At 38.6% G+C, this 12534-nt stretch overlaps 1 long non-coding RNA gene, 1 pseudogene and 2 gene segments (V, D, J or C); 2 read left to right on the top strand and 2 right to left on the bottom strand.

Annotated features, from left to right (window-relative positions):
• Positions 1 to 1495: 1495 nt before the first annotated feature.
• LOC118240966 (immunoglobulin kappa variable 1-8-like) lies at positions 1496 to 2627 on the top strand (annotated as a pseudogene). Its single transcript, XR_014123494.1, has 2 exons — positions 1496 to 1588; positions 1794 to 2627. The product of XR_014123494.1 is annotated as an immunoglobulin kappa variable 1-8-like (transcript).
• A 2187-nt stretch (positions 2628 to 4814) lies between these two features.
• On the top strand, positions 4815 to 5525 carry LOC145657383 (immunoglobulin kappa variable 1-27-like). The segment is given in 2 exon segments: positions 4815 to 5045; positions 5173 to 5525. Coding segments are annotated over 2 exon segments (381 nt in total).
• A 193-nt stretch (positions 5526 to 5718) lies between these two features.
• LOC118240970 (uncharacterized) lies at positions 5719 to 11719 on the bottom strand. Its single transcript, XR_004775736.2, has 2 exons — positions 11173 to 11719; positions 5719 to 5885 (listed from the first exon to the last, which is right to left on the bottom strand). It is a non-coding gene; the product is annotated as an uncharacterized LOC118240970 (long non-coding RNA).
• Positions 8896 to 11164, bottom strand: LOC118240961 (immunoglobulin kappa constant-like). The segment is given in 2 exon segments: positions 8896 to 9339; positions 11033 to 11164. Coding segments are annotated over 2 exon segments (369 nt in total).
• Positions 11720 to 12534: the final 815 nt, after the last annotated feature.

The following is a 12534-nucleotide window of genomic DNA, read 5'->3' as shown; positions in this document are numbered from 1 at the left end:
TCAGAACTCCCTCCTTCACCTCTGAGACATCCACAGTCCAGCTTACCACTCACTGAGTTTAGTGCCTCATCCATAGTGATACATTCTAATGAAGCTGTCATTCAAAAACCTCTTTGACTTTATAGCAACTAGATACACAACCCTAAGCTTCATATTTCAGAAATGGATCATTTTTAAATATTTAATTACTTTTCCCATCTTTACCCAAACTATTTACATTTTATGGCATTTAGTTGACACTTTTATTCAAAGCAACTTACAGTTATGAGTGAACACAATTTGAGGGTTAAGGGTCTTGCTCAGTTGCCCAACAGTGGGGACTTGAACTGGTGACCTTTTGATGAGTAGACAAGTACCTTAACCACTGAGCTACCATACATAATATAACACACACCCCATGACACTGTCCTAATATTTAATGAATATTAATAATCTAGTTTAGTTTGTATTGCCATGACAGCTAAGAGAGGAGGAATTTGGTATAATTTTTTATACAGTTGCTTAAGCTTCATTTTGAAAACAGGGCTCATTTTGTCAGATCACTACACACATTTCACATAGCAACATAAACGTAGCAGAACACCTCAGTTCATTTGCAAAATAATTTATACAATAACATGACAATTTGATGATGTTGTGTAATCTGTTTAACGTGAGTGTGTGGACTGTGATGATGGTGTGTAGTCTGTCAAATGTGAGTGTGGAGACTGTGATCATGGTGTGTAGTCTGTCTAAAGTGAGTGTCTAGACTGTGTTGCTGTAAGGACCCAGGTTGCCATGGCAATGGACTCCATTCTGTGTGATTGTAGCCACATTGTGATGTTACCACCACGCTGGCCCTGGACATTCAAAATAGCTCTGTGGCCAGTGATGTTTTTCACTCTCCTTACGTTTGTCAGGTTAAGTCCAGACAACATTGTGTTGACCTGATAGAAACGTACTTGTAAAAAGGTTGTGTGCAGCAAACAATACTGAGGTGAACACATCACATGAATACATTACATACTTCCATATATTTATACTGCAGGTCTTTTACTTAAAGACAGATAAACTAGTAGAAGTGACATCATGTTAGATTTCTGTGTCTAATGTAGAGAAGTGTGTTTAGTAGAAGTGGTTTGTGTGTGTGTAGTGGTTTGATTAAAGTCTGAGGCTGAGACGTTTGCTTATAGTTCTGCTTTGCTTTCTGAGTGTCAGGTTTCACTAACTGTAAGTTATTTTTAATCATAGTGTGTAATGAAACATAAAAAACTAATACAGAGACGCCACAGAGAGTATTTGGTAGATGTGTAATAATACAGAGAGACCACAGAGAGTATTTGGTAGACGTGTATTAATACAGAGACGCCACAGAGAGTATTTGGTAGACGTGTAATAATACAGAGAGGCCACAGAGAGTATTTGGTAGATGTGTATTAATACAGGGAGGTAACTTTGCATGTACAGAACCTGCAGTGCTCTGGGAGTGTTTATAGTCCTGTGAGTTTAACACTTCATGACTGAGAGCTGCCTGCCCCAGCAACTTCACCCACAGCAACCATGACTTTGATCCCCATCTTCATCTGCACGCTGGTCCTCTGGACTCAAGGTAGGATTTAAATAAGTTGAACGAATTAAATCAGATAAAATCACTTAAAGTCAGTGAATGATTAAATATTTTAATCGTAGATGGACATATTCCCTTTCTTATTCCTGCATTTTCTTTCATCCTGAATCCAAATGTCAGGTCATTGTAATTCTCTCATGTTCTGTCATGATTCATAATGACTTCATATTCATTGTTTTTTTTACAGAATCCATGTGTCAGGTGACTGTGACTCAGACTCCTGCAGTGAAATCTGCTCTTCCAGGAGACACAGTCACCATCAGCTGTAGAACAAACCCTGCAGTGTATGGTGATGCCTGTCTAGCCTGGTACCTGCAGAAACCTGGAGAAGCTCCTAAACTCCTGATCTACCTTGCAGATCAGGTAGAATCAGGAACTCCAGCTCGTTTCAGTGGTAGTGGATATGGATCTGACTTCACTCTGACCATCAGAGGAGTCCAGACTGAAGATGCAGGAGATTATTACTGTCAGAGTTACCATGAGATCAGTAGTACAGATCTGCTCACACAGTGTTAGAGAGTCATACAAAAACCTCCCTCAGTCAGACTGCACAGAGACTGCACTGCTGCAGGTGTTGAGGGGAAGGATGTGATACAGCACAATGACACACTCTATGGAGGAGAGGAACCACAACACACTTTCAACTAAACACACAAACTGACAAATGAAGATAGAATGTACCCAGTGTTATGCGAAGACTAATTACATGGCGCTGAATCTCACCGCTGTGCTACTGCCCATGTGTTAGCGGCACATTTGCTGAACTGGAGACTGGTGCAGTCTGTTAAACATATTATGGGTAAATATTCTCTATTGTAGAACCCAAAAGTATTTACCATCTTTTCACAAAACCTTTTCATGACATATTTTATGTTGATATCACCTCTAAGAATGATGCACATATCAGGATTCATGGAGACACACAGAACCACAGCAACAGTGTCTCTGGTCCTGCCAGTGTCTCTCAGTCTCCTGGTTAAACTCCTGATAACAGGAGCAGGTAACAGTTAACCAGCTGGAGATTTGCTAAAAGGACATTACTGATGCAGCAGCTTCACTCTCACAACTACAGGAAGCACAGGTGTGTGTGTGTGTGTGTGTGTGTGTGTGTGTGTGTGTGTGTGTGTCTGTGAGAGAGAGAGAGAGAGAGAGAGAGAGCAGTGGGGTGAAGCAGATTTGCATTAACAGGCTTGAGTAGTTAGTTCCTTCCTAAAATAAAACAAAACTTTACCAGATGTTCAGCTTTTATTAGCCAAACTCACTCAAGCACAACAAACTGCAGATCAGTGTTTCCTTATAAGAGGTGTAATGAATTTATACATTGTAAAGTCATTGTAACAAAATGACGATGAAAACTCCATATAGACTGTTGACTTAATTTATGTAACAACCTTGAGAGAGAACATGTGAGAACCCCCAGTCAAGTCTTACAGATACGTGCTATATCTGGACACAGGCAGACTCCTGCATGCTGATTGGTCCAGCCACCAAAACTCTTGCAGCTATGATAGCGCATGGCAGACAAACAGGACATTTATTCAAATGATCTACTTACGTTATTCATACAGTTTTTTCACTTAAAGCCACCAACTGATTTTGAGATCGTACAGCTCCACTCCTCCTCCACTTCTTCTCAGGATTCTTTGCTAAGGGCGAGGGTGCTGCTGTGACCATCATAGCAGGTCTTGTCTTCTTCTACACTGATAGGAGCCTCAAAGCGCTTTGATGGCTTATTCTTATCTAGAATATGTACTGCACAGTTTAACAGAATAAGTGTCAATGCAACTGCTGCAGTCAACTACAGAATAATGGTACTGTAGCCATAGACTCTAAATATGTATGATTTCCCATTGATAAAACAACATAAAAATCATGTTTCACATTAAAATCTATGATACATTTTACCAATACAGGTAAACAGCACTATAAAAGAAATACTTTAGTTACTTTACCAGAATTACATTTACATTTAGGTAAATTGCATTTACTTAAAACATCACTCGGATTTTCACTATCTGGTCAGTGTGTCAAGTGTCTGGGTCAGGGATAAAAACTTTAAAAATGTGCACATTCACTATATGTTAGATTCAAATTCATTAAGGTGCATTTAAATGTCATGCACTTTCTGGTAAATTCCAAACTGCATTTCATTGTACTGTAATTACATTTCTGCTCTTATCCAGAGCGACTTACAAAAGTATTTTTTCATCTATTCAGAAAGTGCAACCTAACCAGTACAGTAGGTTATAGTCAAAGGTACCATAAACTAAGATATCGCTAGATACAGTCAATGCTGAAACCTTGAGAGAGTTACAGGATGAGCACAAGTACTATACTGATTATTAACATTAAGTGCAATAAACTATGTGCTAGAACAATTATTACGTTTACTGTGTACAATGACAATAAATGTCTATCTATCTATCTATCTATCTATCTATCTATCTATCTATCTATGAGAATAATGTAATTAATGCATTGAATTTCAGAATAATTATTTGACAATGTTTAATATTAAAAGTCCTCTACAGCGATTCCAATAAAGTCACTGCACATAAACCTCTGTCATGCTACAGTAATTGTACATAACACACAGGCTCACAATTCTAACTGCATTAAAATTAGTAAGTTTGTTCTGCACGTCTGATGGTCAGATATAGAGTACCCGTGTCTGATCTTTTCTCAGTATGACAGTGGGTGCTTCTGATTTGTATGCAACGTAACAATAATAAAACAATCCCTCTGAGAATTTCAAAAATACCAAACCCACAAATAAAAATTAGTTTACTGTTATTGTAATGCTGAGCGGTAGTGAAGCGGACACCAGTGCGGGGAAGAGCGAGATTTATTAAGGGCAAACCTAAAATCAGAGTCGTTGTAGTAGTCCAGGGTCATAGAGTCAACACGGAGAGCATGAGAATACATGACAAAACAAACACACACAAAGGCAAACAGGGGAAGCAGGCTAGAACAGAGGCTAGGAAACACGAAGGCTAGGATTAACACAATGAACCTAAACGCGAACACAATAAACAGCCAAGACACAAGGAACACGACAGGGTTTAAATACATGAATTTAAGAAGGTAGAACCGAGGGACAGGTGTGAGCAATCAAATGAAGGGCAGAGAAAACTAAACTATGGCATGGTACTAAAATACAAAAGACAGGGAAAACAGAACATGGAAGCTGGGAGGGACTGATCGTGACAGTTATCTTTATGGTTTGAATTGTAAAATCAAATTGAGAATTTTGCTAGAGGCACTTGATAGAGTCATGACACTTTGCATGTGCAGCACCTGCTTCAGTGCTCTGGGAGTGTTTATAGTCCTGTGAGTTTAACACTTCATGACAGAGAGCTGCCTGCCCCAGCAACTTCACCCACAGCAACCATGACTTTGATCCCCATCTTCATCTACACACTGGTCCTCTGGACTCAAGGTAACACAGCTTTATATTTTACATGGCATCTGGATAAGAAGAAACCAACCACAGAAAACACAACATATCAGGTATATGTGGATGAGGTATATATTTATCTGATTAAATTAGTGATTGTTTTTTTCAGACTGCCGTGGTCAGGTTACTGTGACTCAGACTCCTGCAGTGAAATCTGCTCTTCCAGGAGACACAGTCACCATCAGCTGTAGAACAAACCCTGCAGTGTATTATCACAGCAGCAATGGACATTATCTACACTGGTCAATGCAGAAACCTGGAGAAGCTCCTAAACTCCTGATTACATATGTGAAAACATTACAGTCAGGAACTCCAGCTCGTTTCAGTGGTAGTGGATCTGGATCTGACTTTACTCTGACCATCAGAGGAGTCCAGACTGAAGATGCAGGAGATTATTACTGTCAGAGTTACCATAGTGGTGGTGTGTTCACACAGTGTTAGAGAGTCGTACAAAAACCTCCCTCAGTCAGACTGCACAGAGACTGCACTGCTGCAGCTGGGTCCTACTGCAGGTGTTGAGGGGGAGGATGTGATACAGAACAATGACACACTCTGAGGAGGAGAGATGCCCCATCACACTCACTCACTACTGAACAACACACATCTAAAGAAAATCATTCTTCTAGGAACCACAACACACTGACTCACAACAATACAATGTTAGAATTGACTTTTATTTTGTATGTGTTTGGTATTACATCTGAAAAACTGTACAAACTGTATGTGGATGGTTAAACATATTATCTATGCCCATGAGCTGATCCAGGATCAGTGTATCTGGTTCCTCTTCACTGAGTCCCTAATCCCTTCAGACAGCTGCATCTGAAAAAAATGACACCCCATTTTTATTATTCCTCTGGAGAAGTCATCAATCTGCTGATGGAGCTCCTTCCAGTTTCCTCTGTTGTGTCCAGTTTACCCCTGTCTCTCTCCAGTTTACCCCTGTATCTAGTTTATTCCTGCCTACCACCAGTTTATAACTCAATAATTTGCTATACTAACATTAGTAAGACCTATTGTCATGAATCCTATAGAAACATACAACAGTACTAATAATTAGACTGTGATCTTCTGGATGGAGATCTCAGAGGTTGTTCCTGGGATCTGCTGGAGCCGTTCTCCCAGTATGGGGGTCACAGCCCGTAGTGCTCTGCTTACTAGGGGACACAGTTCCCACATCCTTTGCATAGAGTCTCTCTCACTGGGGTTGCCTGTGTAGTAGCATTCCAACAGTCCTCTGTTCTCCTTTCTTGTCCATGAGTGTCCTGTAGTTGTTCCAGTACCCAGATTGTCTTGGTCCCCCAACATCTGACACGGACCTTGTTGACCCGGGCAACGTCCAAGCTGGTGTGACTCTCTTGTTTCGTTCTCTCATTCTCTCATTATTAGTGAGGTCGTCAGGTAGCATTAATGACCTTACCTAAGGGACCACACTAGAGACACCCCGTACTGATGTCAGTGTTGTAACCCACTGACTTCCAAGTGTCATAATGTACCCAAACATCTGCATGATAGTGATAGCTGTGCTCAGAAACCTCCTCCAGCTGTAGACTCAGAAACTGATCTGCTAATTAGCTGTTAATAGCTGCTATATAGCTGCTAATTCTGCACTCAGCTCAATTCATCAACTACAAACCATTACAGTACTGGGCAGGTTTCTCTTTTTGTTTAATATCCCCTTTGTTTAATTTCATCAAAAGATGAAAAATATCATATTAGTAGGATGTTTGGGTTTAGGCAGCAAACGTCACTATTATTAACACAAACACAAACAGATGAAAACTGCGCAGGTGCACAGTTTTCCCACGATGAATCTCACCTCTTTGGCATAATAATAATAATAATAATAATAATAATAATAATAATAATAATAATAATAATAATACTTTTTCCTGTGTAATTAAATAACAGAATAATGCAGTAAGAAATGTCTCAGCAAACATGCAGATCTCCATAGTCATGCTAAAACCTACTGAAATGCAAATCAAGGGAAAATATAGTTGCCCAATATAACACACACACACACACACGCACACACACGCACACACACACACACACACACACACACACGCACACCTGCTCCAGTCTGTACTGTTAGTCAGATTTACATGGGCAGGGTGGCCTTCCAGAATAGAGCAGCACTGTGTCCAGATGTTCAGCATCCTCAGGGTGTGTGCCAATGACTTTGTCATCTGTTTATTTCTGTTATTATTTAGTGTGAATGTCCTTGGTTTCTTAAATAAAAGTGATTTCAGTTATTGCTTTTTATATTTTTAGTTTTTAAATAAATTCTTTAAAGATATATTATAAAAATAATGGAAACATGTCAATCTGAAAATCATTAACCCAAAATGAAAATTCTGCCTTCAAAATGTCCCTGTTGTTCCATGAACTATCACTAATCTCTTCATATGGGGAAAATAACTGAAAAGACAATATTATATTCCAAATCTATAAAAATAATTTATATATATAATCAATAAGTTGCATTATTTATATAGTAAAAAAGTTTATTTATGTAATCAACTAATTTAGCTTAAAGGACAGTCATTTAGAAAATGTTCAGTGGCTGTAACTTTGGACTTTTGGGGCTGAATCTCACTCTTTTCTGCTTAATTGTATAGTTTGAAAAGGACAAATTTTCCTCTGTTTTTTTTCCCCCAGCCTTATTTTAATTCTTAACAAACTTAACAAATTCTCCCCCACATTCTGTGGCTACTCTTTCTGACTAGTAATGTTTTTCAACATTTAAAACATTTTGGACTTTTATTCATCTTCAGGAGATTCTGTCCTGTTTAGAGGTGATGTAAGCACACACTAAAGCACTAATCACCATGTCTGTGCCTTCATCTGATTATTCTCAGCCATTGTGCAACATTTCTACCAACACATACTTTGCATGTCCATTCTAAATCTTTATTAACAAGTAAAGGTAAAAAGTGAAGATCTTTAGGGGGTGAAGTTAAATAACCTCAATGCACTTACTTAAATAAACTTACTACACAACAAGATGACTTAATGCCACCAACTGAAACAATGACTTTTTGAAAAACTGACTGAAATCTTTCAGTAAAATTCTCTCTCACACACAAACGCATGGCCCGCTCTACGCCCTCTGCCGCCCCCACAACACACACACACACACACACACACACACACACACACACACACACACACACACACACACTGAGTTGGGCTGTGTATAAGGTGAGTGGGGTGTATGTATGTTAAACCTGTACAGGCAATGCAGATTTCTGACACCCAGAACTGAGCAGCACTGTGTCCAGGTTTCCAGTGTCTTAGAGCAGCAAACCTTTAGCTCAGTAACACACACACACGCGCACACACACACACAGAGTCGGGGTGGATATCAGGTGAGTGGGGTGTATGTATGTTAAACCTGTACTGGGTAACTTAGAGCAATACACATTTAGTTCAGTAACACTGTGTGATAAACCAGGCTGTGTCATAATAGCACTGTGTGACTCAATTAATAAAAAAAAACATGTACCAAATATTAAGCAGTTCTTTGTTATTACACTTAATACATTGTGATATAGTGATAGGGCTACAGATGGTTTGTCCCCCAGCCCCTGATGTTCCTAAAATATACCAACTTACTCGTGTTACAGTTTCTAGTGAATGAAACATGTTGAAATGTCTTATTTTTTGCTTCATTCTTTACCGTGATTAATGAAATGGCAGCTGTATCAAAGTTTAATCCTATACCTCATCACACATTAGTATTTCTGCAGAACAGAAATTTAGGACTAAAGGTATTTATTCTTATGAGTAATCTTGTGAGAAATGTTTTAAATAAGAGACTATAATATTTATTCAAATTTTTTTTATTTCATTTTGACCAATAAACAGAGGAACATTTGAGTAATAAACACAGACTAAACACAGCACATTAATGAGTGAGAGGAGCACACTTCAGTACACATGTGGGAGTTTCACGCCTCAGCACACTGCTCTCTACTCAGTGTCTGTGTGACAGGAGACTGGGAGTCCTTGGTGGCCTCACAGGTCACTGTCTTCTTCAGCCACTCCTCCTTCTGGAGGGTCAGGGTGCTGCTCCAGCTGTAGAGGCCGTCCTTCTGCAGAAGCCCGGAGCTCTGGCTCACCCCCGAGCTCCAGCTGCTACCAGCCACCTTCCAGCTCAGCTTCCAGTCTGAGGGGAAGCCCTTGTTGGCCAGACACACGAGTGTGACCTTCTCCTGCTGCAGCTGTACACTGGAGGGGGGCAGGACCGTGAGGGTGGGCGGGGCGTCACCTAGGAGACACAACACAGTCTACAGCTCAGACAGGCAGGAACCGTTAGCAGGAAAATCAGTTGTGTTTCACTTCCTCTTTTTGTGGAACTGAAATCACAAATATATTATATAATGTTCAATGGGCATTAAAACCCTGGACAGTATATTTAATTTATGAACCATTTAAATCAATATAATGTATAGTCATACATAGATTAAAATGGAAGTATATTTAACAGGCGGTGATTGTTCAGTATGCGAGTATGACGGTTAAAGTGCTTTGCATCAACAACCTCCAGTCAGGGACAAACACTTATACTAATGAAAATTAACCCAGTAGGCAGAATAAAGGATTGCTGGCGGATATTGCTGAAACATTTATGCTTTTACTAAAAAAACGCTAATAATGTGGGTCGATTTACACTAAAAGCTCGCAACACCACTGTTACGGTTAGGATAAATGCGCTAATAAAATCACCTTTAATGCGCTTTAATAAAGAGACCTTTATTACAAACAATACCTACTTAAAACTGTGATTTACTGGGAATAAAAAGTGAAGTTCTTCTTACGTCCAGTGTCCTACATACTAACTTCGTTTAAGGTCCGTACATAAACCTGCTCTAAACACACTGCCGTCTCCTCTCTTTACAGCGCGTAGTTTAGCTTCAGAGTTAGTGAACGATACAACCCCAAAGACGCTTGTTTTTCTTTTCTTTTTTGTAATGAAAGAAGTTATTAAAGATACTACATACATGCAATATACAATTAGAAATAAAGATAGAAAAACAAAGACAGAAACTAAATTAATTTTGAGTAAGGAGTGAAAGTAACTTAAATCCAAGAGTTTTGTCCCTCTAAAACTGTGTGTATGAAACTGAATTCGGTGCTCCCTTTAAACTATTTCAGACTTATATCGTTATTGTTCATGCGTTAGATATATGTAGACTCTGTAGAATCACAGCAATTGATTACAAAAATTGTGTTTTTAGAGATATTTTTCATATTCTTGTACGCTAATAACAACGTTTAAGGCAACATCCAGGTCAAGATAATTTATCTAAAGACATACATTATTGTGTTCTAGATGTATATTATAAGAACTTGAGTATTTGTAACAGCTAACGTTTTGATCTTCAGTATGCGAGTATTACGGTATAAGTGAACTGCACCGATAAAATCCAGTCATGCACCGTTATTACTACCTTTTAAAATGAACCCAGCATGCAGATGAAGGCTTGTTGAGAGACAGTTCTGAAACATGTATGTTTTTACTACTGAACGACACTTAAGAAACTTTCCATCGGTATAAATTAAAAAGTCGATATTGCTAACGACATAGCAACGGTTATTATATATGAAGATACTTAAAAAAGTCACAATTAGTCTATAAAAGATTACGGGTGGTTTACAGAACCACGTTTATTGACGTGCTTAGACAACGTGGATTAATTGTGAAGAAAACTTAAAGTCTACTTACGTCCAACTGATAGTTTTGTTCCGCCACCGAAAGTCCACCACAGAGCTACAATCTCGTTTACTGTCCGTACAAAAACCTCCTGATCTAAACACGCCGCTCTCTCCACTATATACCGCCTAATATGGAGCTTTGACATTAATGCTTTAGAAAACTCATAAACTTACCCAAACGCTTTTCAGATTTTTTAAATAGTTAAACAAACTACAAACATACATTATATTATTAGATAAATTACCTCGTAATAGCTGTTGCACCGTAAACCACAAGAAATGCAACCGCAACATGTTTTAAGTCTCCATCATTATCAAACATCAAACATATCGGTTATAATTTCAGAAAATACCAACTTTTGGATAAGCAGTGAAAGTTACTTACGTCCAACTGAGAGCTTTGTGCCGCCACCAAAAGTCCTCCACAGTGATACAAGCTCGCTCAGTGGTCGTACAAAAACCTCCTGCTGTAAAGAAGCCGCTCACTCTGACCTTTAGAAAGCCTTTTACAAAACAATAATGAACTGCTACAATTTTTAATTGTTAAAATATGCAGGGAAATATCTAGGCATTAAAAAGACTAAAAATAAATGAATTTCTTGCAGCCCATATATTTTTCCTTTGGTTCGTTTTTCGAATGTTAAAATTAGTCTTAATTTGTATTATCAAAATATCTGTTCACTAAAATATTAAAAAATATTTTATTGTAAAATAACGTTTTGAGAGTTCATTTCTGGACGTGTTAATATAACTTTACAAAACCAATAATCAATGCCGAGATAAGTGAAGATTCTATCTGAAGGGCCCTGTTAACTTTACTGTGAAATTCAACTATATAACCAAATAATGATCCAATAAATTATTTATTTATTTATTGCCTTGATTTTGTTTGGCAGCATCTTCAATACAAACAAATATGAAACCAAAGAATCATCAAAAACCACAGTCACAGAGAGTGACACTGTAAACAAACAAAATTTAAGATGCATTGAACAATGTGAGGCTGCCCTCCACTGGTTCTTGAGAAAGCACTACAATAATCTGAAAGTCCAGATTGCAGTAATTGTACTAGGAACTTGATAAGTAAGCATATCATAAATTGAAAAGACTACATTTTTGTTCAGAAATAACTAAATGTAATTATAATTAAGAACCTTTAAACTGAATTTAAGAAAATATGCAAAAACAGAGACAATGCCCTAAGGCTTCAGTGGATTAAACAGATTATCCATGTACATGATCTGATCCAGGATCAGTGTATCTGATTCCTCCCCACTGAGACCTTCCGGTTCCTCACTGAGTCCTCAATCCTCTCAGACAGCTGAAGACCCTGACGTCCACATACCTGGCGATGACGACACCCACGTGCCACATCTTCCCTTCCTACGGGTATAAAAGGGTCCTGAAGACTGTATTAGGAAGTTTCATGCTCAATCTTGTGCTTTCACTTGTGTGTTTGTTCTTTGCTGTTCTGAGTGTTCTGTGCTCTGACCCTGTTAGTCTACTCCCACAGTGAGATTCGCTTTGGCCTTCTGCTTGTTCTGTTGCCCTTATATCTAGTGTATATAGTGTATACAGTGTCTATATTCTCGTGCATATAGTTTGTGTTCACTTATGTCACTTCACATCAGGTGTAGGATGGGGTGCTGTTTGTTTTGCAGTTTGGGGTTTGTCTCTGTTTTGTGTCTGGTGAGGGAGATAGGAAAGTGTGTATGTGTTTTGGTTTTCTCATCTTGTTTTCGTTAGG

The sequence above is a fragment of the Electrophorus electricus genome, chromosome 4 (genome assembly GCF_041902795.1).
Source record: "Electrophorus electricus isolate QZ-2024a chromosome 4, ASM4190279v1, whole genome shotgun sequence".
NCBI classification, from domain to species: Eukaryota; Metazoa; Chordata; class Actinopteri; order Gymnotiformes; family Gymnotidae; genus Electrophorus; species Electrophorus electricus.
This window is presented reverse-complemented; position numbering and strand designations above follow the sequence as displayed.